This window comes from Brachypodium distachyon, chromosome 4, assembly GCF_000005505.3.
Source record: "Brachypodium distachyon strain Bd21 chromosome 4, Brachypodium_distachyon_v3.0, whole genome shotgun sequence".
NCBI classification, from domain to species: domain Eukaryota; kingdom Viridiplantae; phylum Streptophyta; class Magnoliopsida; order Poales; family Poaceae; genus Brachypodium; species Brachypodium distachyon.
The window spans coordinates 580,488-608,252 of NC_016134.3; the positions used below are offsets into that span (position 1 = coordinate 580,488).

At 46.5% G+C, this 27,765-nt stretch overlaps 1 protein-coding gene across 1 annotated transcript; it reads right to left on the minus strand.

Annotated features, from left to right (window-relative positions):
• Nucleotides 1-10,471: 10,471 nt before the first annotated feature.
• LOC106866770 lies at nt 10,472-11,302 on the minus strand. The gene has a single exon (XM_014902567.2). The coding sequence runs from the start codon at nt 11,232-11,234 to the stop codon at nt 10,749-10,751; it is 486 nt and encodes a 161-aa protein (XP_014758053.1). The 5' UTR covers nt 11,235-11,302; the 3' UTR covers nt 10,472-10,748.
• Nucleotides 11,303-27,765: the final 16,463 nt, after the last annotated feature.

Genomic DNA, 27,765 nt, shown 5'->3' on the forward strand with positions numbered 1-27,765 from the left:
GGCTTGTTGCCGTGTATACGAGTCCGTGTGGATCATGAGGCCTAGTCCTAATCGGTATAGTCTTGTGGCCAGGTGAGGATGTGTATATATACACATCAACTGCTGCAGCTTGTAATAAAAGCTTGTAAGAGATATTGAGATAAGCAATAAATAGAGGGCACGATATGAGCCCTTGGTCAAATAAATTTCCGATCGTGTGTGTCTTCATGTGATTGATCTTTGGGCAAACCCAACATTTGGTATCAGAGCGAGGTTCAAGATTTGAAGACGCGCTTGCCCCGGGGAGGCGATGTGCTAGTGCCTCGGGGCAGGCAACGGTGGCGGAACGGCGTCCGCGGATAAGAAGCGGGCAATCAGCGATGGAGCGGTGTCCGCTGATAACAGCAGGAAATTGGCGGCTGCGCGAGAAGCGGCGTTTAGTGGATTGGATTGGGCAATCGGTGCTGTGCAGTGGAGCGACGTTCAGCAGATCAGATAGGACTATCGTCGTAGCGGACCGATATCCTAGTAACGGGAGATCATCCTGATCGTCGGAAAATACTCGACATCGGGTCAAGCTGCGTATGTACGTCCAGGTCAACGTCTGTGAGTCGTGGTTGTGTCCAAATGCTCGTCTGTGTGGGACTCTGTTGAAGCGGAAGTGCGTCACGGTCGAAGGGCTGTCTGGTGAGGTGTATCACTGAGGATGAAGACGTGCGTGCAGACAAGGTGGCAGGTGGTCATCTGTGTGTCTCGGCGAGGAGATGAAGCTCAAAAGTATTGTGAGGCGGTAACCAGTGATGAGTCTCTTCAGTGAGGCCATGTTCCCTGCATGAGACTATGTTATTAGTCGCATGTGGATGTTTTACGCTAGGAGTGGACGGTGTAGTGCACAAAGTTAGCGTGGTTGGGAGTCAAGATCATATGTTGAGCTGAGTCGAGAAGTCGTGAAGTTGCGGTGAGTCAAGATCAGGGGGAGCACAAAAGACATGTCAAGATTAGGGGGAGATTGTTAGGATTAATCTTGAGTTTGAGTCTAATTAGGTTTCGTTGTTTCATAGTTCTATTCGTTAGGGCTTGTTGCCGTGTATACGAGCCGTGTGGGTCATGAGGCCTAGTCCTAGTTGGTATACTCTTGTGGCCGGTGAGGATGTGTATATATACACATCAATTGCTGCAGCTTGTAATAAAAACTTGTAAGAGATATTGAGATAAGAAATAAATAGATGGCACGATACGAGCCCTTGGTCAAATAAATTTCCGATCGTGTGGGTCTTCATGTGATTGATCTTTGGACAAACCCAACAAGATGGAACAAACCTCACATATCAGATTGGTCTTTTGGATTGAATTAAACTCGAGTTTTTAGTTTAGTTTGTTGTTGAGTCCCGTGGACCTGAGCCGGTACATTGCAGAATCTCGGGCACATGCACGATTCGGAAATAATTGTTAATGTGTGGCTACTGTACATCTCCCAGATATATCATACTTCCTCCTTCTCGCATATGGCTAACAAAGTGATCCATATATTCTCGTTCATTTTTCCTTTGCCATCCAAATATTGTCTCCTTACCTTTGGTTCTGGAATTCTCATAGAAATGGAAGGTGTCAGGAAGTCCACACCAGCAGTTTTTCCATCTCAGATAACCGCATCCCTCAGACTTACAAGAATGAGGTCATGTGATTTGATCGAGCGCGTCTGCTTGGCAACTAGGGCGATGAAAGCTCGTACCTTGTCTAGTTGAGGAATTTCACTAGTGCCTTCTTTATCTACAACGGAACGGTGTCTTCTTAGTACTACTCCCGTTCTACTCTGGTGTTCATAAGGTCGGTGATTTCTTCACTTTGGGTAAACATCAGCCCATCGCCCCTGACAAAGGCAAGGCATGAGGAGTTGTTGTGATCTGATCGCTATCTTATGGAATATCTGGTTGGCTCGTAATGGAAAGGTGTTTGATGATCGCACTGTTCCGCCTCCGGTTGTGGTGAGATAGTGCGCTGAAACTCTTCGGCTGTGGCCTCATTGTCTCAATAAACAAGAGAAGAAAGTGTAGAGTAGGAAGCGAGAGAGAGACAGAGATCGAGCAGTTGCAGTGCAGATCAATGAATTGCTATGCCCACGAAGGGACTTATGTAGTACAACAGACGATCTACGGAAGTGGAGATCGTGGGAGCCGAGTGGTGTTGACCACGTACAGATACAGGACTCAACTACAGAAGCATGCGCTAAGTACACGTGCGCTACCAGAAAGCATTGAAGATTGGCCGGATTAGCTAGTGTCCCCCCATCTCTGTTCTTCTCTTGTTCTCTGCATGTATCCTTTCACTTTGTGCATTTCCATCCCGATTTCGCTGGATAAAAGAACATGAATATGGCTCTTGTTCTTCTCTTGTTCTCTGTTCTTAGTTGTTGTAAATTTGAACCATCTGGACCCTTTTTGATATATTAAGGTACGGGCCTCCCCTCCCGATTTCGCTGGAGAAAAGAACATGAATATGGCTTCTGTCTTATGCTAGAGAACATACGTATCCGTTTTCTCTTGCAGAAAGATTAGTTAAGAGTATTCTTTGGTACGTCTTCTTGCATCAGAGTACACAGGAGATCCAAGCTCGTCAAGAAATCACTTACCTGATTCTCTACCTGCTCATAGCTCCCAGAGAAGAGAGTTAGTGAGATCTGCTCTACCAGCAGAAATATATCATGCTGGGACAGATAATGTATATGTATCTATGAACTTATGATAAGCCATACAAATCAGTTGATGCAATCATGCAAATACACATGGAAAAAGAAATGCAAACAATAAATACATGTTCAACATAAAATACCTCCAGCAGAGGCGCCGTGGGCCGGAGGCACTTCCCGTCAGCCGCCCAAGTTGAGAAATAACGGCCCACTATCGTACCCAAACCCATTGTTGTGCCCGTAGAACCCGCCGAAGTCCGCCAAGCCCACCACCGGGGTGCCATCTAGAATTTCAGCCAGCTGCCTATAAAATAGGGACAGGGTGTGCCTTCAGCCCTTCATTTTGGGACAGATCGATTTTCATTGGAATTCACTCCCTTCTCCTCTGCTGACGTATCACTAAGTCTTTGATTCATGTGATTCATGATGACCCTTCTCGTTCTCTACACACGCCCGATGGCTAAGTAACCAACCGGTAGTGCTACAATTTTATTGACTGGGCACGTATCCAAACAACAAGTTCAATAGAAATGGAAGTTGTCAGGAATTTTTCACCAAAATTTGGTCGATCTTAAACAACCAAGTTTTCAGCCCCGACAGCAAACAAGTCATGTGATGCCATCAAGCACATCTGCTTGGCAACGAGGCAAGTGCCTTCTTTATCTCCAATCACTGGATCGTCAGACGATTTCATTATTTTGTGGTGTTCGAAGTTCAGTAAATTTTCATGACATTAGAGATTCAACTGGATCGACGATACCATGAAGTATGTATGTACTTTGCTCTTTGACTCCATATGTATAGTTTCTACCTTGTGCTAATGATATATATGACAAACTATTCAATAATAATGTTTTTGGTTAATTTGTTAGACCAGCACAATATATATGAAACATCAGTACGTATCGTCTCAACCCGTCCTTGTTCACCTGCCGAAGACAAGAGACTTGATGATCATATATACTGATCTATATATGATACATATCATTTGATGCATGCATAGGTTTCATATATGAAGCTAATACTTAACACAAAGTCACTAACTAAAAGTAAAGCATGGCTGCAGCTAATGCCACCATCAGAGGCGCCATGCTGCTTCTCAGTCTGAAGAACCTGCCGGTTAATGCTGCAGGTGCCGAGTTGAAGAACAATGGCCCATTGTCATACCCAAAGGTCCCAAACCCGTTGTTTAACCCGCAGCACCCGCCGCCGAAGAAGCCGCCGTCACCGGGATAGCCGCCATTGTACCCTCCTAGCCCGCCTCCGGGCACCGTCTGCCCGCCGTACCCTCCACCGAACCCGCCGAGCCCCTGTGGCAAGATCACGTCCGGGATCTTCTTGGACACCATGGCCGGCCCCGGCGCCGACGTTGATCCCTCCGGCGATGGCGCAGCCGGCAGTGTCGCCGGAGCCTTGACGGTGGCGGCGGAGCATGGCGGCAGCACGAACATCGACGCCAGGATGACTGCGAGCAGCTGTCTCGATGCTGGTATGAGCTTGCTGCGAGCCATCGGCATGGTGGATCAGATGAAACGAGCTCAATTTCTCTTCATGGCTGGTCGAATGAATAGGCCGGGAGGATTAATTAAGGCGAGGATAAAGCGTGCAGTTGGTGGGAAAATTCAAACGTAGGCGAGAAATTAAAGGAGTTAGTAGAGCGGTGGGTATATGTAGGTGGGAATTATAAACGCCGTGACGCCAAACTAAAACCATGCTATATATACTTCCTCATCAATCGATCCTTCTCACCCAAACGTATAGGTAGCACATTTTGTCTTGGTATATGTTTGGTTCAATTCACTAGAAATGGAAGGTATCTGAAATGTGGAACTAAACTCTGGTCGACATAAGACAATGCTGGTGGTTAGTCCAGTTGTTGGGGGTATCACAGTAAATCAAGAGCTCCGGCCCGTTGATTCCTGGAGATCGTGCACACGCGGTCTACAGTTGATTCCTTCAGATTCGCCGTCAGTTAGGAGTGGCTTGTTTCAGTTAGAATTCTAATGGCATATAGTTCGCAGGCATGGCCCCTGAAAGGAGTCTCGCGGCACCTTGATTTGTTCATGTGATCGCCCAGAGAGACCAGAGCATCTGATTAGACTGCAGTGGATTGAGTCCAGAACGCCGATTTAGTGCTTTGTGCATGTTTGTTTAATTTTACTTCTCCTGGTTTTCTGTCCAGAACTTTAGTTCTTGTCTGAAAGCTTGTATGGACCCAAAATGTGAAGTGTTGTTCCACTTCACTTCGAAGGGAATGGAACAGGGTGAGAGGATTTTGCTCTAATAAGTAACAAATAATAATTAATCTTTTTCTAGCATTTATTCTACTATTCTTCTACCGAAAAAGGACATGTTTTCCCTCATATGAGAACTTCTCCGTCCATCACAGCATGAACATTCTACAGTTTTACAAAGTATACATGAACCTTCTCTGTTTCCTCATCGTAATTAAGCCCCTTGTATTTTCAAAGAGGCACTTCTGATTTTTCCTGGTCATCTCATTCTCTACTTATAAATAAAAAGCGTAACTGGCAGGACTCATAGAACCAGGTAAATGCATTTGAATTGGAATGTGGCAGTGCTAACTCAAGATAATCTTAGAAAACATAACTGGCAGCGTGGGTCCAAATGCGAATTCATCCAGGAGACAGTAAAACATTTTTCTTCTACTGCCAGATGGTTTACGACGATATATATAGCGTATGGATGAATTTGTATGTAGAGTGGAGTTGGTGGGAAAAATTAAACGTAGGCGAGAAATTAGTGGAGTTAGTAGTGGAGTATGGTGGATATGTATCGGTGGGAAAAAACGCCGTAACTCCAAATAAATTCTTTCGACATGTCACGTGTCCACGGGTGATTATGATGTGCTCCCAATTCTCATTTTCTGGTCTAAGAAAAAAAAATGCAATTTACGAACTTTGTTGGATCCTTATTCTAGCTTGTTGTTTTTTCAGAGGCTACAAATCAATGTATTTTACAATGAACATATACTATACACCAATTACATGTACATTTCAATACCTATTTATGAGATTTAAAAAATATTTAAAACTTTGTACATTCGCGTTAGAATTTTTCAATGAAGGAAGCACCTATTCCTGGGTGCTATATATAATTCGTCCCCTTTCGGAAACAACGCCCATCTATACCTCTTCCTTCTGATATATATACTGCCAACCAAGTGATATATCCTTTCTCACTTGTCTCTCCTTCTCACAGCCACAAAATGCCACATGTATATTTTTCTTAGTATGTCCGCCGCAAAATTACTCAATAGAAATGGAAGGTGTCAGTAATTTTAAAAAAACATGGCCACGGGGTCGGTCTTTCTTTTTTGCGAGGGTACATTTTGACCCTGTTGACCATTTTACTATTTTGGACGCCCTGTGAATTCATCGAGCACGTCTGGTCGGCCACCATGCGCAGAAATTCTCGTATCCTGCAACCAGGAATATTCAGCTTCACTAGTGCCCAATTTAGCTGCTGTCAGTGGTTCAACCAACGATGACAATGATATACCTTCTATTCTTTTGATGGTTACATCTGTTGATACGGGATTATGATAATCAAGATATTGGAGCCAAAACGAGTAAACTGGCTCTGAAGAAAAGAAAGACCGCTCTGCAACTACTTTCCCCGGGGACACCTGGTGGCCCAGAGATCATAGCTGCTCGATGGACAGTGTCTTGAGTCCAGGATCACGGTTTAGTGCTTTGTGCATGTTTGTTTAATTTTCTTCTCCTGGCTATCTGTTCAGAACTAATTTAGTTCTTGTTTTGCCGAGTATGGACTAAAAATGTGAACTGGTGTTTCATTTCAAAGGTAATGGAACAGGGCGTGAGGCTTTTGCTCTAAAAAATAGTACAGTACTACTAGTTAATGATTGATCCTTTCTAACATTAATTCTAATAATCTTCCACCAAATTAGGACATTTATTCCCGAACGTGAGGACGTGTCCATCCACGATATCTCACACCATTAACATTCTACAGTTTTCTATGATTTTTGCTGATCATCGAGGAAATTACACTGCAGGTCCATGAACTTGGCAACGATGTTCAGTTTCATCCATTAATTTGAAAACTGTTCAAATGACTCACTAAACTTGGCAGGTTTGTTCATTTTAATCCAAATGACCAAATCAGGTGAAATTCGGCCACGCGGGCATGTGTCGTGGACCTGGCCGGCGTGTGAGGGTTTTTTCACAATTTTCTGATTATGGACCTTTTTTATTTAACCTCCTCGAATCTCCAGAATGGGGAGACGTTGCCCTCGCCGGTGAACCCACTTCAGGTCGGCATACGTGGCGTCCAAGCGAATGACTCCGTCGATGGGTTCAGCGGCGGCTACTCGAATGGCCAGATCCACGTCACATGCCATCATGACCGAATTTCGCCCAAATCTGACCATTTGGACTAAAATGAGCAAAGCTGTCAAGTTTAGTGAGTCATTTGAGGAGTTTTCAAGTTAATGGATGAAACTGAACATCGCTGCCAAGTTCATGAATCTGCAGTGTAATTTCCTCCTGATCATCTCATTCTCTACTAATTAAAAAAAAGTGTAACTGCTGCCGGACCCGTAACTGGCAGGGCAGGGTAGCTCCAAATGTTGTTTTTTCTCGGATCGATCGAGGAAACGGCAAAACAGTTTTATTCTACTGCCAGATGGCTTTCGCCCGATGGTCAAACTTGGAAAAATTTGACTCAAGACAAAGCTAGAACTTCCAACATTTAGAAACGGAGGGAGTACTATGTGGTAATATGGTCAGTTTATTTTAGAGCTCTTCATAAGGGTGCGTATTATCACTGCTATTTGATACTCCAATTTAGATGTATGGAATATTGTAATGAAAGCAAGGGTAAAAATGTATGAAATAAAATATGTCAGCACATTTGTTTCCCTTTCACCGGAGTGCTGTGGTATTTCGAGCTCATTCAAGTTCTATTAGATGAATGAATACCTGAAAATGGAATGGAACCAAATGGTTCTCCAAAAGGAAATATTCCCCTAAAAGTTGGAACCATACCGCTCCTCAGAAAAGTAGGAACCATCTCGTTCCACTTCTCCCTCCGTCTCTCCTGTCACCTCCCACCTCCTCTCTCTCCCCCGTGGACCTCCTTCCCCGAAGACATTGGAGACCAGTGGGATCGACGGCGCGTGGTGGGGAGTCTGCCCTGGACGTCGGAATCTATGGCGCGTGGCTGGGCATTGGCCATGCCCGCCGCAGACGACGACGCACGGGCGGAATCGGCCCTGGCCGCCGGATCAACAGCGCGCGTGCGGGTGGCGACCTCACCGGTGGTGATTACACCTTTACAATGCCATTCCATCTTTTCAACCAAACACAAAATGGAACCATTCCATTCTATTCTATCAACCAAACGAAACAATTCGCAGCCATTCCATCTTTTCAACCAAACACCAAACTGAAACCATATGAATGGAACGGAATGGAACGGTTCCATTCCATTCCACCCCACTCTGGAACCAGGCGGATGTTCTTTCAGTGGGAGATGTGAACCCGTCAGCGCATACAGGTTCATTTTTTAGATTTGGCATGGATCGATGTTTTTTCAGTGGGAGTGACGTATCAGTTAACTACGAGGCGCCATCAATTTCAGGATAAGTCGGCTCAGTTTCTCATATGTGCCAATCTCACGATCTGTCGGCTCAGTTTCTCAGATGTGCTCATAGAGGTAAGGTGCGTGTGCGTTCTTAGGGGTAAGTGTACGTGCGTATTTGTGAACTTCTGTGTCTGTACTAAAAGCTCATATGACATTCTTGGAACTCCTGCTCCACGGATCATTCTGTTGAATAAAACATACACACTTTCTGTTGTCCACTTCTTCAGTCTAGATATTCAATTAGGACTTAAGCCAGTTTTTCAGTTAGCTTTCAGTTAGTAGTTTGATAGTATTTAGTTGGAAGGCATGGCCCTTGGAATGAGTCTCGCGGCACCTATGATTCTTCGTGCGATGGCACAGGGACACCTGATGGCGAAGAGACCTGAGCTGCTCGATAGACTGCACCGTCTTTTACTCCAGGACGACTGTTTTAATGCTTTGTGCAGGTTTGTTTAATTTTTCTTCACCCGGCGGACACCGTGTGGAATTTTAGTTCTTGTTTTGCTGCTATTATCTATGGCCTCGATCTTAAGGCTTGTATGTGCTCAAAATGTCAACTGGTATTTCATCTTGAAGAGAGAATGAACAGCGCAATAGGCTTTTGCTCTACAAATATAATTAATTAATCCTTTTTAGCATTAATTCAACTACTTTTCCACCGAAAAAGGACATTTATTCCCCACATGTGAGGACTTCTCCCATCCATTATACCATCTCACACCATGGACATTCTGCAGTTTTATGAAGTTATCTACATCAACATTCTCCGCAAAAAATGAAATGTATACCTCAACATTCTTCCTTTCCTCGTTGTAATAAAGCCCTTTTATAAGGTGCACCTCTGATTTTCCTGATCATCTCATTCTCTACTGGCACTTCTCTACTCCATTCCTCTCTTTCTAACCTGAGCCATGCACCATGAGTATTTGTTTACTAAAAGTAGTAGGGTGGAGTTGCTTGCAGTTGCAGATATGAGAGATTTTCACAACTTCTAAAGTTGAACCAAAATGTATATGATCACCATTTTTAACCTGGAACATAATCAACTTCTGGGATGAGGGAAATCAAACATCTTGAATATGCACAGCATGTGAAAAGTGAGCGCCATGCATGACTCAATGGTTTGGGTTTCTCAGGATTGAGTCGTGGGGCACATAGGTTTTTCCCCCATTTATTTTCCTTGATTGAGGATCAGGCTGGGTCTGTGCACTACTTTGCCTGCTAAGACTTAAATACTGGTACTAAAAAAATACTAAAATTACTTCTTCTTTTTCATATATGGGAAAATGAGAATTCTCCACCGAACTCTTCGGATCCATAAATCACCCATGGAATCGAATCATTTAGTGCTGATGTGACACATCATATCGAATTGAATCTACGTACCATGTATCCATAATATAGGCTACCGCGATCTATGTATTTTTGTACTAAATTGTCAGGATACTAAGTACTGTCCAGTATCTATATACACAATTTTTAAAAACCTTTTGAAAATTGTACGTTTGCACTAGAATATTTCAAAATAAAGGGGAGCACCTAGTCCCGGGTGCTACGTTCAGAAAAACGCCCATATATATACTCCCAACCAAGTGATATCCATTCTCACCTGTCTATCCTTACAAAAACAAAATTCCACACATATATTGGCTTGATATGTTTGCCTCAAAATTAGTCAGTACGTATACGTAGAAATGGAAGGTGTCAGGAATTTTCTAACAACATTTTGACCAGTCACGTCGACCAATTTATTTGTTTGGACGTCAAGTTGGACATATGTCTTCACCGAACACATCTGATTGGTCACTACATCAAAGTAAACTACCGGATACATCTTCTTCGTTGGAGGCCGGCGCCACTCGGCCACCTTCTTCCCAACAACATTTTCCCCTAGAAAGTTCCATTCTGCGTCGCCACCAGCTGATCGGGCATTGGATCTGTGAATAATCAGTGATCGATACGAAATACTTAACTTACTAATTTGTTGGGTGTGGCTATTTCTATGTCGCCTGATTTTTAAGAAATAAGTCTTAAAACTCAGTCGACGTTTTTGAGCCGTTGGATTAAGATCGGAGGGTCATCCCTATTCTCTCATCTCGCACTTGCTATCGTTGGATTAAGATTCGATGGTTAAGATGTCCACCGATCTCTAATAAAAAAAAAGCAGGCGACTTCTCGTAGCAAAGCCGAATTTATTTTGTTCCAGATTAAGATATAGACCTCGATACATCCCAGAATACAAACCAACCTTTATAGAAAAGAATACAAAGTCGTTGATCTGCTTGATCTACCAGCAATATGCTTGTACGTCGTCATGTATGCTCGCATATGCTAGTTAGCTCCCTAGATATATCATCGTAAACTTACACATATATCAGTATGCTTGCATGCATGCAAAACTATGTATATGTAGGAATTAAAATAAACGCCAGCAAAAAAAAATACAAGTTAAAAATTAGAGAGCTAGCATGGCTGCAGCAGCAGCAGCAGCACAAGCCAGCAGCAAAGGCAGAAGTCCCAAGCTGCCTGATCCTGTTGCAGCAGGTGGTGCCGAGTTGAAGAAGAGTGGCCCAGCATTGTTGTTGTACCCAAAGCCATTGTTGTAGCCGACCCCTCCGCAGCATCCCAAGCCGTTGTTGCTGCCGAAGCCGAGTCCCTCCGCGCTCGGAAGCGTCTCGGGCACCGGCACCGGCAGCGCCGACACCACCTCCGCCGCCGGCTCGAACACCTCCGGCGGCGCCAGAGGGAACTTCTTCGATGCCGGCACGCCTGTAGCCGCTGCAGTGGTGGCCGCCGGCATGGCAGCTGCAGCTGCAGATGCTGGCACCGGCAGGCTGTCTGCAGTCGTAGCTGCAGCGGAGCATGGCGGCAGCACGGACATGAACGCCGCCGCAAAGACGGCGGCGAAGGCAAGCAGTGAGAGCTGGCGAGCCATCGGCATGGATGGATGGATGGGAAGAACAATGAAACTGGATTATTCTCTGCAGGCCGCTTGGAGAAGACGAGGAGGATATTGTATCGATGGTTTTATAGGGGGAATTAAAGTTGGTGGGAAAGATTAAGCGTATGTAGGAGAGAAATTAAGCAGTTTGTGTTGTGGTGGATAGGCGGCTCCATCTAAGTCCTCACTTTACAACTTTAGCTTTTCACTATCTCTGTTTAGCTGAGTCCAGATTTGGCGACCCGACTGTCTGTCAATACCTTACCCTTTTATGTACTTGTATGTATTGGTATACATGCAGTTTGGTGAACAAATCCCAGAAGGAATGCAGGCAAAAGTTTCTTTTCTTTCTTCTCGCTCTCCTTTATAGGAGATGGTCAGATGGCAGGTGGCGTTTGTTGGCAACTGATGCATATGAATTGGAATGATGCATGCTGCCAAAAGCACCAAAATATTCCCTGATATATAAAACGTTGGGAAAACCGGCTGAATTAATTTCTCACGTTTGTACGTATTTGCATCATGCACGATATATGATCGGACCAAATAATGATGATGATGATGATGATAATGATTTGGATGTATATGAGACATATATATATATAGTCTAGCTATAAGGTTAATTTAGCATATATATAGTTGCTATAGTCATGTGTATTTCTTCAAATAATTATTTCCTCGCAAAATACATATAATTATTAGTAGTGAGTTATTATTAGTAGTCTAGCTAGTAACTTCGTAGGACCATCATGATTCTTAAGTCATATGTGTACTTCTCTAATTATTGAGTTTTACATCATATCCACCATCCTTCAGCTTCACATTATATATCTACACACAGGATCACCTTCCTAGCTCCTCCCGTGGATTTGTGTTCCACAATGTATCTACCGTCCCGTCTCGCTACACAAGAGAGAAAATTAGATATGCCTAGTAATTTCCTTCTCCGCTCGATTATTTAGTTTGTCCATGCATTGCTCGATTATTTACACATGCGTATGTCTAGGAAATGAGAGGCATCGTCTGTACCCTAAGCTGTGGCTACGTGGCGTAGTTAGGATTTTGAGCCAGGGTGGTCCGATATACTTTGCTTGTTGCACAACTTTTCGGGTTTCCCTGCTTGCCTTCGTCCGGCCGCACACTGTCCGCCGCGTCGTGCCGTGTCACTCGTGAACTCTCCGCTCGCTGGGCTTTAGGAATTGGAAAACGAAATGTCCGGGTTTGAGTAATCGTGTGGGAAAGGGTGCAATTAGAAGCATACCGCATACTATTCATGGCCAAAGACTCAAGGAGACACTGATCTAGACATAGCACAACTGGACTTGGGTGTGGAAAGTTATATATTTTTAATTTTTAGGCTGAATTATATGGATATATAGTTGTTCAAAGTGGTACAGGGTTTTATGTATCCTACCAATTAAGTTCTTCAATGTTGAGATTTATGTCATCAATGAGCGAGCCAATTAATTATATGATAATATGATGTCCAAACTTGACTTACAGATGTATCATCACCCCTTTGTCAAGTGTTTTATAGCTAGTTTAATTTTCATCACCACACATTTTTACATCAAAATCCACTTAATTGCTGGGAAAGACACAAATTAATACAATAACCGGTTGACTAAGAAGTTTGTGTTGTATAATCTTACGATTAAATATTGAATAACAGAACAAAGAGAAGATTGTCTTACTATAGGAGCCCCTATATAGGAGAAGCTATAATTAATTACGATTAAGGCCTTTATTTTCTCACCGACAAGTGTGCGTAATATTGGAGTACTAGCTAGTAACTTCACGGGACCATCTTCTGCTGAACATTATATATGTTTGGAGAACCTTCCTCCACCGTGGATTTGTCCTCCTCAACCATACTGTCCCATCTCGCTACCCAAGCAGTTGTCTAGCGAGGGAAAATGAGATATATATAGCTAACATATATGTTTTCTCCATCTTCTCCATGGCGAAGTATCCGGTGAAAACCCTCATTCGATACAAACCGTGCAAACTTCATAAAAATCATCTTTAAAAGTTTCAAAAAAATTCTACAAAAATACCATATGTTGGGAGTGTGACGTCAAAATTTCAAGTTCATAATCAAAAGCATTTGGAAGGAATTAAAAAGAGAAATTTACAATGAATAGTGTCAAACACTCAAAGATCACTATTCATGCAGAATTTGTTTTTTTCGCTGCTACCAAATGAAATTGAGTTTGGACTTGAAATTTTACACATATTTCTAACATCACTTTTCTAACATATGTGATTTTTTAAAGAATTTTTTGAACTTTTTTTATGAAGTTTTCACGGTTTGCACCGAATGAGGGTTTTCACCTGATATTTCACCTTTCTCCATCGCTAGTCACACAGTATGGTCGAGGAGGACACACACAACACACAGCTGGGAATGAGAGGTGTCGGGGACATTTGACGCTGATTTCCTACATTGCAGTACCTACATTTCAGGTTTTGGGATCTATGCCACAACATGCCATGGGTTCCTGAGAACGTGATAAACCCGAACCCGGCTTCGGCGTGCAATTCTGTCCTCTCGGTTGGAAATAATCCAGAACTAGCGAGTTGGGTTAGGTTCCATGTTTAGTTGTGCTGGCCGCTGTTGGTGTAGAGGAGTACGAGCATATATAAGTGTTGTACTTTGTTCGTATTGGTCCGGCCGGTGCAGTACTATAGTTCGTGTCATTTTGGTCGCCGTATCGGCCGATTGCATGTTAAATCTTGTAATCTGTTACATGATAAAAGGCCATGGTAATTACCACGGGCTGGGAAAAGAAATCTTTGTGCATGTGCGTACGTATATCTAGAGCAAACACTCTCTCGATCCCCTCCAGCGACGATAGCGGCTTCTACTCCAGAAGAGGCGATTAAATTGGGCCGTAATGGGGCTTTGGCGTGTGCTTTGGGCCTGCTGTAACGACTGCGTTGCTGATTTTTTTTTTCAAAAGGTCCAGCAAGTGCTGACTTTCAATTATATTAGCAGGGAGAATATAGTTACAGACTGCCGAAGCAGACAAGGATTAAAAGAAAAGAAAGAAGAACTAACTAAAACAGCTTAAAAACAACACTCCAGGTGGTTCCCACAACAATCTTATGAGAGCTTTGGGGCCCGCAAAAGCCCAAGCCTGGGCCTCGTCCCTAATGAAATTGATAATTTGACGCAAGGAGGTTTCCTTGTCCCGGAAGATCCTTTCATTCCTTTCACGCCAAACGGAGCTGCATATGAGGATGAAGAGCGAGCTCATGCCATGACAGTGCCCGGTGTCAGTCTCGAGCATCAGGGATTCCCGGAAATCAGACACCGAAACCGTGACGGACTGCAGGGCCGCCGCCACTCCCTGGCAGTTAGGGCACATTGCCGCCTCGAGCCACAGGCAGGTGGTGAAAGGGCATGTGACGAACAAATGGTGGGCGGTCTCGAGGTTGCGTCGGCAAAGTGGGTAGAAATACTCATTTGGCCAGCCTCTCCGTTGTAGCCGATCGGTGCACCAAAGGCGATCCTGGAGAAGGACCCACGCGAAGAAACGGTGCTTGGGGGGAGCCCAAGCGCGCCAGACCATCTGCAACAAGTCGGAGTTGGTGCGACCGATGAAGTGGAGAAGGTAGGCGGATCGCGCGGAGTATTGCCCATTGTTGGTCAGGGTCCAGCAGATGGAATCGGGGACGCCGGGTTGGAGGACGATGTTGGCATGGCGGATCTCCCTCCAGGCATGAACGAACTCGAGAAGCAGCGGCGTGGAGCGGTCAGGGCGTAGATCAAGGACCCAACGATTGTCATCAAGAGCCTGGGCGACAGACCGCCCTTTCCTTCGGGAGCAAGCGAAGAGGAGCGGGTATGCCGCGCGCAAAGGCCGACCGTGGATCCAGCTAGAGTGCCAGAAAGAGGCCGTCGTGCCGTCGCCGATGTAGACGCGAGTGGCAGCGGCGAAGAGATCCCGATCCGTAGCATCGCAAGGCGTGGGGGTGCCCACCCAAGGGCGGTCCAGCGCAGTCCACTCGAGCCATAACCAACGGAGATGAAGCACACGGCCGAAAGCGTCGAGGTTGGGGAGCCCCGGCCCCCCGTGGGCGGTCGGCGAGCAGACCCTGGCCCAATGAATTTTGCATTTGCCGCCCGCAATGTCGTTCTCTTCCACGCCCCAAACGAAGCGGCGGCGGATCTTGTCAAGGGACGTGAGGAAGGCCTTGGGGAGTTTCATCGCCGTCATGACGTAGACCGGGAGGGCGATGAGCACGGAGGAAGTGAGAGCCTTGAGGCAGCCGGTGTTAATCCACTTGCCGCACCAGCCCGCAAGCTGAGCGCGGGCCCGATGAAGAATGTGCTGAAGGTGGACCATTTTCAGGCGACCAAGGGTCAGGGGCAGCCCAAGGTAGCAAATGGGAAAGTGTACCTTAGTCCCTGCAAAGTTGGCCAGCACGTCGGCAAGGTCAATGTCGTCACAGTGGATGCCGGCGACCTCGCATTTGTTGATATTGATGCGCAGGCCGGTTGCGAGCCCGAACTCCTCGAGGATCAAAAGTAGGAGCTGCACGTCCTGCTGGGCCGGGTTCAGGAACACAATGGTGTCGTCGGCATAGAGGCTGGTACGAAGCGCTGCCTCGCGGATGGGCAGCGGCGAGAGTCCATCCAACTCCGTGGCCCGCTGCAGAACGCGTTGTAGGGGGTCGATGGCAAGGATGAACAGCAACGAGGACAAAGGATCCCCCTGCCGCAGTCCACGCCGATGAACAATGGGCTCGCCGTGTGAGCCATTGAGAAGCACCGAGGAGGAGGCGGTCGAGAGGAGAAGGGAAATCCAATCGCGCCAGCGAGCCGGGAAGCCGAGGCGATGCAGAAGCTCAAGCATGTAGTCCCAGGGGACGGAGTCAAAGGCTTTGGCGAAGTCGATCTTGATCAGGAGCGTGGGTTTCTTGCGTCGATGGAGAGCGCGGGCCGCGTTCTGAACAAACAGAAAGTTATCGTGAATGCACCTGGACTTGAGGAAGGCGCTCTGAGCAGGCGAAATGAGCTCCCCTATGTGCGGCGTAAGGCGGCGAGCGAGCACCTTCGAGAAGAGCTTAGCAAAGGAGTGAATCAAGCTAATAGGGCGAAGATCGTGCACGGAAGTGGCGCAGGCTTTCTTGGGAAGTAACACGATGAAGGCCGAGTTTAGGGCGGTGAAATTGCCGCCGGCGATGAAGAACGTGTGGTTGAAGGCGGCGAGGAGATCCAGCTTGATGATGTCCCAGCAAGAGCGGAAGAAGACGTCGGGGAAGCCGTCAGGGCCCGGCGCCTTCTCGGTCGGCGAGGCTTGGATGGCAGCCCAAATCTCGTCGAGGGTGAACGGGTTATCCAGCCCGGCACGGGGAAGTACAGGCATGTCCAGCAAGTCCCAGAGAAGGGTGCGAGCACGAGGTGCAGCGGAGCCGAGAACATTTGAGAACTGCTGCAGAAGGGCACATGCCTTGTCGTCGTGCGCCACGTGAATGCCGGTGTCAGTAGAGACCTGGTGAAGAAAGTCCTTGCATCGTCGAGCGTTGATCTTGATGTGAAAGAAACACATGTTGGCATCCCCCTCCTAGAGCCAGAGCTGACGGGAGGCCTGCCGGCGATGCGCCCGCTTCACAGCGGCCAGACCAAGGATTCTGGGCTTTAGGGCACGACGGAGAAGGAACTCCGGCGATGACAGGACACGTTCCTCCTGAGCAGTGTCCAGACGGAAGACGATTTCAAGCGCAAGATGTAGCTGGAAATGCGTGTCGCTTAACAACCCTCGGCTCCAGCGACGAAGGGCACGACCAGTGCGCCCGAGCTTGACGTGCAACCTACGCAAAGGATTGGTCGAAGCCACCTCGTCCTGCCAAGCCGTCGCGACCGTCTCAGCGAAACCACGGTGCCGCGGCCAGAAGTTCTCGAAATGGAACCGCGCCTTGCGCGGCGCCATGCTGAAGCCGACGAGGAGAAGCGGACAGTGGTCTGAGTGCGTGGTGGAGAGGGCTTGTACGGCGCAGGGCGAGAACAGGGCGTCCCAGGACGCGTTGCAGAAAATGCGGTCGAGCTTGACAAGGGTGGGGTGCTCCCTTTCGTTGCTCCAGGAGAAGCGCCGGTTGGAGCAGCAGAGCTCGAAGATCTCGGCATAATCAATCGCAGCACGGAACTGACCCATGAGATGCTGACAAAGATTGAGGTTGTTCTTATCCCTAGCTTCGTAGATGAGATTGAAATCTCCGACGATGAGCCACGGTTCTCCCTGACGTGGCGCGAGGCATCTCATCTCCTGCAAGAAGGTGGGTTTGAGCGCGTCGTCCGCAGGGCCGTACACGGTGGAGATGTTGAACGCAAGCCTGGAGCGCAAGATGGTGACGATGGCGGAAAGGGAGAACTGGCCGAGCTGAGGGCTGGAGATGGACACGATCTCGGAGTCCCAGAAGATGGCCACTCCACCACGCGTGCCGTCGGCCGGAAGGAAGAGACAGGAGCGCCGGGAGGGCCCAGCCGTCTCGCAAGCCACAACGTCGTCGATGGAGGCTAGCTTTGTTTCTTGGAGACACTGAATCGCGGCCTTAGCCGCCGTGGCAATCTCGCAGACGGCTGCCCGACGAGCAACGTTGTTCAGCCCTCGAACGTTCCAGCAGAGAATGGGGCAAAGAGCTTCACTCATTGGGACACAAAGAAGAACTCCGAAGGTGACGACGACGTGCAATTGTTGAATTGAAAACACAAACCGGCCGTACAGGGGGAGGAGACAGCCCCAAGATGCGTTACCGCCTAACATCCGTCTCCCAAACCACACAACACGAACAAACAACTGGCATAGGGCCAGCCGGCGCCGAACTAAGCAGAGCTGCAAAGACATAGGAACTAATGCGCCGGTGTGGCGGCTCTAGTGGACGATGCCTGCGTGGCGGCGTGAAGAAGTGACTCGCGATCAAGAATGGTCATGATCGCGAGGCCGTCCACGTCAACTTCACTGAGAGGCTCCTTGAGGCGCTAAGTCAGGGTGGTGGCGGCGATGTCGGCCCGCTACTCCTCCTGGTCGATGACGCCCAACTCCTTGGCTAGGCGAAGCGTGGCGCGTTGGGCCACCAGCATGGTGGAGATCTTCCCGGCCTGCCACGCACTACGTCGGGGGGGGGGGGGGACAGTAGCTGTGGCTGTCGAACGGGGTGGAGGTGCAGGCGTGGGTCCCAGCACCGAGGGTGGCAGGGCGGTGAAGAGGGAGCGCACCACGCTAGCGTGCTCGTTGATGGTGACCTGCTCCACTTGGTTGGTGATGCCGCCGAGTGCCGAGTCGCCGGGCGGGGCGAGACTAGCCCCAGTGGAGACGGCCAGGAGGTAGCCCTGCGTCCAACACCTGCAACAGAGAGGTCAAAGCCCTGTGTGAACGTGATTGGCGTAGCGATGGCGGCGGCGCAGATGGCATCAGGCTCAAACGCCCGGGTCAACGTTCTGCAACGGCCAGCAGAGATCCTCAGGCTGCTCAGACGCCATGAGCTCAGCCAGAGGATCCTCGCTGGATTCGGAGAGCGGCTGATCGGCGACGAGGGCATGACGGGGGGTGAGTAGCACCAGAGCCACCAGATCCAGGGGAGGCCGCGGGCACGCGGAGTCCGGAGCACATGCTGGGTAGGCGGCGAGGCCGAGGTGAGGTGGCCGCCCCGGCCGGAGTGGCCAGAGGCGCGGAGAGGGAGGGGAGGCACTCGCTCTCGCTCTCGCTCCGATTCCCCTCGGATCTGTTCCCGTCCATCATGTGCTGTTGCTGAATTTTCCATCTCTCGCCTAATACTTAGGCCTGCTAAAGGAAGATTTAGGAGATCCTAATTTTCTGCTGATTCTTCTAGTCTTTGGCGGTTGTTCAGATTCCAGATCCACGTGTGTTCTCTGCCTACTTTAGTTGTTTTTGTCGCTAGTGACAAAATTTCAATGACGAAGACGGCTTCACACGAAATAAAACTACTCCTTCCGTCCCAAAATAAATGACGACGGAAGGATTATATTATATAATGTAAATCTCTCATTGATGTGTCCATCCATTATTTCTTACCCACCCATATCAAATCAACATATTATATATCTCCACCACCTCTCTTGTCCCATTGATGTTCCTCTACCATCTCATCTCATTTGCTGACTTTAATTTGCTACACAACCAGGCATCTAGAGCTAGCTACTTAGAAATGAGATCTAGCATCTCTTTTCCTGGATCATCTCCTCATCTACTGCTAGATCAAATACCGACACATGCAACTAGGAATGAGAGGTCTCAAGAATACCTATACCGCCCCTGCTGGGCTGGGCTACAAACTGCTGCATGCGGAGGACGGGATTTACTTGAGAATATCCAATCCTGTAAGCAATAGAAGTGACTACTGAGCAATTTGACCTTGCCTGCCACCTGGGTGAATGCAGAATGCTGCTCCCCAGTCTTCAGAGCAAGAATCAAGGTAATGACACCCTTGTGCACAGTCGACTAATGAGCAGCAAATAAACGTATCATTATGTCGACCTAGACGATCCACGATCACAACGGAAGATTAATTGGGTCTTCCAGTGAGTAATCAATAAAAGATTATCTATCTTTTGCTTGATTGTTTCTACCTCTATAAACTCTATTATTATTTTTGAATCCCTCATTTTGATTTATTTTTTCATCATTCATTCAAGCTTTGTACTCGAGGATACACACAGAGCAAAAAAGAAGAAGCATATATATAGTTGTGAGTTTGAGATGAAAAGGTGTAATTGCTCTGCGAATGAACTGATGTTGGTCAGCATTTGTGAATTAAGCGTGTGCCATGTTCAAGATCAGCGGGTGGAGAACTGCAAAATTGTTTTTCTTTCGAAACATTTGACCGCGTGATTTGGGCTTTTCTCCAAGTGGGCCGTCGAGCCCAACTGAGCGTGCTGTGCACATAATCTAATCCCCAGATGCCAAATTGATTCGACGCCGCGTCGGAATTCCCAAATTTCCTCCTTCTAAGTCCCCAATACTGGCCTAGTAATTTTCTGCTCTCTGCTCGTTTATTTACACACGCATATAGCTGGGAACGAGAGGTGTCGAGAATAATACATGTAGCCTGAGCTATGGCCATAGCACATCATACCATGAACATTCACGACTAGCTATACCAGTGGAGGATGGGCAGCAATGGTGAGTTGCAAAGAGAAATGTATGCACGCTCCTCATTAAGTGCTCAATATATGTGGTCTAATCGTCCGCCACTTTAGCCCTTTGCAAAATATGCATATCTTTGGTTGGTGAATTAGTCTATAGGATAGGTGACCGCATGGCTTGTGCATGCATATATGGACATGGGCCATACAGTACTGACTTTCTCACGTTAGTAAAAATAAGTTGGTGGATGCATACATGGAGCATATATAGTTGTTCTAAGTGGTCTTATGTATCCTACCAATTAACCAGTGGCGGAGCTGCAACTTTTACCCAGGGTGGGCAAACGGCCTTTATGGGCTATTTCTGCATAAAAGTGGCCTTTTTTTTTGCTGTATTATCAATGTACATATATAACGAAAACCAAATGTTAGGGTGGGGCAGGCCCCACCGGGCCGCCCAGCTGGCTCCACCTGTGCAATTAACTTCTTCAGTGTTGAGATTACTGTCATCAATGAGCGAGCTAGTCAATTATATGATTGTTATGATGTCAAACTTGTCTAGTTGTCTTACAGATGTATCACCCCTTCGTCAAGTGTTTTCTAGTTTAAATTTCAACCTCACATATCTTTACGTCAAAATCCACTTCAATTGTGAAGAGTTTCATGCACTCAAGTTCAATCTGATGGGGAATCAAAGAAAGGCAATCCACTCGTACTTCAACAAATTGCTCCAAAAGACACAGATTAGTACAACCAATTATAAAAGTAGTTCGTGTTGTAATCTTAAGATCAAATATAGAATGACAGAAGAAATTAAGAGAATATTGTCTTACTATTGGAGACACTATAATTATAATTAATTAGACCTTTAAATATTTTCTCACCGACAAATGTGCTTAACATAGGAGTACTAGCTAGTAACTTCAAAGGACCATCTTCTGCTGAACATTATATATGTTTGCACAACCTTCCGCCCCCGTGGATTTGTCCTCCCGAGCCATATTGTCCCATCTCGCTACCCAAGTACTCCGTATATGTTTTCCCCATTGCTCGACTAGTCACACGCACACACGACGACATGCACAGCTGGGAATGAGAGGTGTCAAGAACATCTGTAGCGCGGATTTGGGATCTGTGCCGCAGCATGCCATGGGTTCCCGAGAACGAGATAAACCCGAACCTGTCTTCCCCGGGCAACCGTAACGTCTCTGTTGGAAATAATCCAAACTTAGCTACTTGGGTTAGGCTCCATGTTTAGTTCTGCTGCCGGTAGATGTGTAGGAAATAATCCAAAAAGGGCTTGTGCAAGTGTTGTGTTGGTATTTGTCCGGCAGGTGCAGTACTATAGTTCGTGTCACTTTGCACCTTGGTTTGCCGTACGTATCTGATTGCACGTAAAATCTTGTAATCGCGTACTAAGTATATAAATAAAGGAGAAAAGGCTCAATGGAAGACCACACGGGCTGGGAAAAGAAATCTTTCTGTGCGTAACTGCGTACGTGTTACTTGTGCTTTGTTCGATCTGAAGCTAACACTCTCTGAATCCCCTCCAGCGATATTGTTAGCGGCTTCTACTAACAAGGAGAATCGAGGGATTGTAGCTACTCCAGCAGTGCATCGGCGTTTTCACGTTAAGGAATCAGGAGTAGTTGGGAGATGAAGAGGCTATTAATAAGTTGGGCCATACTAGGCTTTGGCTTGAGCTTTGGGCCTGTTGAAAGGACTGCGTTGCTGAATTTTCCATCTCTCACCTAATACTTAGGGGATCCTTTAATCCTCAATTCCTCATCAACCAGTTGTCTTCTTGAACCAAGCCTTCTTGTCCTTTTCTTCAGCTACATGCATCTCGAGAGATGTCCACATCTGTTTGCTCGATACGTTGCACACATATCCTAATAGGGTATAGCTAGCAGTGAGAGGTATCAGGAACATTTGCATCCCTGTAATACGGCCATCCACGACGTTGGTAGGTAGACATGCAGCCAGTTTTCCAAATGTCACCAACATTGTTGCAGGATGCTATTGCCGCCGGTCGTGCTCTTGCCATCACATCAAAACTCCAAGATCACAAACATGAACTTGTCGGGGAAACAGAAACATCACGGTGACTTGGAAGAACATATAAACACTACGGGCTGGCCGGGGAAGTTTTGTGATTCGTTCTTCATTCGATCGACGCAACGCTTGGCCACGGTCCATACCTTCCGTGTCTTCCCTTCGTAAAGTGTTTACTAGTTTAATTCCACTCATCACATACTTTTGCATCAATGCATATATACGTTAATTTTCATACAAGATATTGGAGTAAATTAATTTCACAAAAAAAACATTACTTTTGAGGTTAGGGTGTCACAAAGATACCACTTCTTCAGTGGTTTGCAACAGTTAGCTACTATTCTAGGGATAATTATTTTCACATAACCCAAATCCGCTGGATTAGGGAGGTTGACAGTAAAACCGGCAGGTCGGTCCCACATGTAAGGCCCTACTGCCCGGCCCCTTGGCTTCCTCTATATTCCCATTTTTGTCCTCCAACCAAATTTCTCTACCACTCTGACGATTATTCTCAGGAAGTATATATGGATCGGAAGCCAACCAAAGAGGAATTAACAAGACCAGGTCAGCTGCTGTTCGGCCTCGTCAAGGACATCGCGCCGCTTCCGGCCTCGATCGTCAAGGACTGCGGGGCAACGTCCATCTCCAAGGCATCAGCGGAACATCGCGCTGGCCGTTCCGAACACCATACTTCTCTTCCAGTTACCAGCGAGTAGTGCACATATCATTCCCTTCATCAAGTGTCTTCTAGTTTAATTTTAATCACCACCTTTTTCTGCATTTTTACACACATGAATTGCTAGAGAAGACTAAGAGTTTTTTATGTTGTTGTAAGATTACATTGTGGGCATAACACAAAATTGACTTAGGATTGGCGGAGACGTCTTCAATATATAGGACTAGAAAATACTTTCATATAGGACTATCTTAGTTCGCACTTCATGTGTATAATTTTAACTTCATAGGACAATCTTAATGGCACCCACACCTTGTACTCCACACTATATATCTTCACACGACATTCCTCGATCTCCCATCGATTCATGTACCATCGCTTCTCGCTGCACAAGTAAACGTCCAGTTAGAAAAAAATTATATAGGGGGTCTGTCTTGCTCTCTGCAATCTCCTCCGATACTGTTGCTCAATCAGTTACAGAAGATACAAATGTTACACGCATAGTATATAGCTAGGAATGAGAGGACTCAGAAATATATGAATCCCCATTGTACTCTTCAACTGGACATCTCTAGATATGTATGAGAGAAGAAGGATCTCTCTTGCTATAGTATATATGCCGTATTCTCCTTCGTTACATGCTTGCTCGATCAATTACACACTAATATAGATAAGAATGAGAGGTATCAAGAATTTCTCAGACCCTTCTTTGATCCTACTGCCATCCGCAACAAGCGCAGGAAGTTGTAAGAACCGGCCGCAAAGCTCAGGGCACATCAGTCTTCTTCTACATAATTCAATCAACCAATGCATTAGAAGGCTCAGAAGGGTGGAAAAAGTCATTTTGAGCTAAAGAGTTGTAGGAAGGGAGAATTCACAAGCAATGGAGTCATAACAAGCTTCAGCTGTGTAATGCATTGGTTGATTGAATTATGTAACTGGTGTCTATACTGTGAATTGAATTGTGCAATGAATTGAATGGATCAAATTGAGACTATTAAATGGTGTTTTGAACTAAAATGTGGGAACATTTTACTGGTACACAATCGTCTGGAGCCCACATGGGTTTCCGGACCAGGTAAGACAGCACGGCGACAACGCGGGCCAGGTGTAATGAAGAGACTGTCGGGGCCCAGACGGGCTCGAGTGTGTGGCACGGCATGGCGCAACGCTGCATTGCATGGTGCACGGCAGGTCTTGTACGCCAGAATGAGTGTATGAAGAAGCGGATGGACTTAGTGCGAAAAGAGGAAACTACCCTGGGCCGCCCGTGGCGCCCGGTGGTGACAAAACCGCATTTTCCTAGAGATAAACTTGTAACTTCACCAGAAGGCTATCCCAGGCTTATAAATACTGAGAGTCCCCCTCTCATTTGTGGGCCGAGTCCATTCGATTAAAAAAATTGTTTATCATCGTCTAAGGCCCGAGTCACTTTGCCAATGTTCGTCCTTCGCAAATCCCAGGTGACCAAGTAGATGTATTTATAGCAAGAAATTTGTAATTAAATAATTTATGATGAAAAAACATTCCTAATTTTTTTGTTTATGTTGAATTGGTCCAAATAATTATATGACATAAAAAAAATCATTAAAAAGTTTATTTGACTACGAGTCTAATGATATATTTTTTATGAAATATAATTTATTTTTGTCTAGTTAAATTATAATCTTGGGACACGTGTATGCGTCACATTTTCCAATCTGAGTTCATCTTTTGTATAGGACGTGGTTGGTCACTCATTAGCCCCGATACAATTATTTGTTTAAGTCTGATGTGTGTTAAGTTGTGGTCCTTGATTTCGCACACTAGTACTAACCATCTCAATTCGCACGTGATATGTGCAGGCTTCATCAGTGTTTTTTTTTTTATCATTGATCTTTCACCCACCACCTTCAATAAATTACCCACACTGTACATGTCACCAAGAAAAGCAGCGCCCCACACGGATCTCTATATATAGCCATCTCCTAGCTTTTAATTGTCTACTAATTTGATCATATTCTAACGACCCCTTACGTTCGTGTCAAAATCTGTCAGGTGAACTGAACAATTTTTTTTTTTGCGAGAAGGGAAATTTCATTACTCAGATATGGGTTACATCAGTGTTCTCCACAAGCGGATTACACCAGAGCCAACAATTGGTACGTCGGCTAGTTCTTGCAAAAGCAGCAAGATCATGACTGACCCTATTCTAAGATCTATGAACTTTGATGATTTTAATCTCCCTTGGCATTGCGAGCAGACACTTCAGTTTTTCAACAAAGCTAAAGTACCGGGACCGATCATGAGACCTGGCGCTGACAAGAGAAACCAACTCAGAACTATCATTCTCCACCACTATCGGTGGCGTTGTGCGTTCCAGGGCGAGAGCAAGCCCCTCCATGCATGTGGCCAGTTCCGCCTCGAGAGCATCCTGACAGGCTTGAAGATAGCGTACAGCACTGAACACAGGCGCCCCCAGATGGTCATGCAGGACCATGCCCGTACATGCTTCTCCGGTTTCAGCGACAAAGCTTCCATCAACATTAAGTTTGGTCCAGCCCTCGACCGATTTCTGCCATGCCAACTCCTCCTCATCCGAATGCCTTCGTCGTTTTACAGGTTTCAAAGAGCTGAAGCACACGATCTCCTTTCCTTTAGCCGGATCAGCATTAGGAAACTGCTTAATAGCCAACAGCGACTCAGCGTAGCTCTGCAGCAAAGACTTAGACGCAGGGACTGGCGGCGGAGACTTGTCATGGGTGAACTCATTATGGACATGCCAAATCCTCCAGAGCAGCAGCAGCAAGAGGGATCTCTGCACCGGCGTTGCATTCTCGAGCAGAATAAACAACCATTCAGATCGGGCATCACCATGAAAAGCATCCGGAATATCCCAGCACTCTAGCATGGCAATCCACAGCACACGCGCATGGGGGCACTCGCACAGAGTGTGGTAAGAATTTTCTTCGCCAGTCCCACAAATGGTACAGTTACCGTGTTTCTCCAGCGATCTCTTCTCCTTATTAACTCGAGTAGCAAGGCAGTCAGTCGCCACCTTCCAAGCAAAGATGCGTACCTTCTGCGGCACCGCACTCTTCCAGATTAAGTCCCAACACGGCCGGGCACCATCAGGGAAGGAGCTGGACGTGGGAGTATTCGGATCATAAGATGCAAGCCGGAGACCAATTTATAAGCAGAACGCACGGTAAAGATACCAGTCTTCTCCGGGTGCCAGGCATAGAAATCGCCATCATTCCTCACCGCTGGCCTAATCTTCGATATGGCGTCAACATCCACCAGGAGAAACCAGCGCTGGAGTTCATCCAACTTCCAGCGACCATTATCATCTAGGAAATCCGCAACCCATCTTGAGCGGCAACGACCTTGTAAACTGACAGGTTTAAGGTGAGTTTCGCGGGGGATCCAGTTATCACGCCACACCCGGATGCTAGTACCCCGGCCAACACGCCAGATAATGCCTTCCTTCAACAGCTCAAGGCCATAAGCTATAGCTTGCCATGTCGACGAAGCATTTCCGACAAACACGGTATCCATCAAGTCGCCATCAGGATAGTACCGAGCTTTAAGGACCTGCGCACATAAGCTCTCAGGGAACTCCAACAATCGCCAAGCTTGGCGTGCCAACAAGGCCTGATTGAATATATGCATGTCCCGAAAGCCTATTCCACCCATGTTCTTCGGTTGGGACATGCGGCTCCATGAAATCCAATGTGTCTTGCGTTTTCCACTTTCCACACCCCACCAATAACTGCGAGTCATCCGTGTTAAATCCTCACAGACAGCAAAAGGAAGTTTAAACACACCCATGATATAGGTAGGAAGAGCTTGAGCAACCGCCTTGATCAAAACCTCTTTTCCCCTGGCCGACAAATAGGAATCTCCCCACTGCAATAGCCTCTTCTGCATCTTCGCCTGCAAATTCTGAAATTTACTTTTATTCACCCGACCTTCCGGGGTAGGGAGTCCAAGATACTTAGTTTCAAAACCTTCTTGGACCACTCGCAAAGCATTGCGGACACCAGTTTTGTTGATTTCCGCACAAGAAGCACCGAACAAGATAGAGCATTTGTCCGGGTTAATAAGCTGCCCCGTCGCCTGCTCATACATCTTCAAAACTTGTATAACATACTGAGCCTCCTGGACCGTAGCTCTAAAGAACAGCAAAGTATCATCCGCGAAGAGCAGTTGTGAGATCCCAGGGGCGCGACGACACACCTTGACAGGCGTTATGGATCCTTGCTGGGTAGCTTGTCGAAGGAGAGTAGACAGTCCGTCAGCCACAAACAGAAATAGAAACGGGGATAAATGATCACCTTGCCATAAACCGCGAGATGGTGCAAACGAATCCAAGATGGTTCCATTAAATTTAATTGAGTATCGCATTGTGGACACACATGTCATAATCCACTTCCTCCAAATGTGCGAGAAACCCATCTTTTGCACCGTGCACTCCAAATATCCCCAATCCACTCGGTCATAAGCCTTGGACAAGTCAAGCTTATATGCACAAAAGCTATTCTGCTCAGTCTTTGCATGATCAATAAAATGCATACACTCAAAGGCCAGCAAAGCATTATCAGTAATCATACATCCGGGAACAAAGGCACTCTGATTTAGGGAGATCACCTCTCCCAATAAAGGCCGCAGATGATTAACCAGGCACTTAGCAACCACCTTGTATAAAACCG

Excerpts from the sequence above, each read along its gene's own strand:
- LOC106866770 (XM_014902567.2), bottom strand. The coding sequence starts at position 11,234 with ATGCCGATGGCTCGCCAGCTCTCACTGCTTGCCTTCGCCGCCGTCTTT.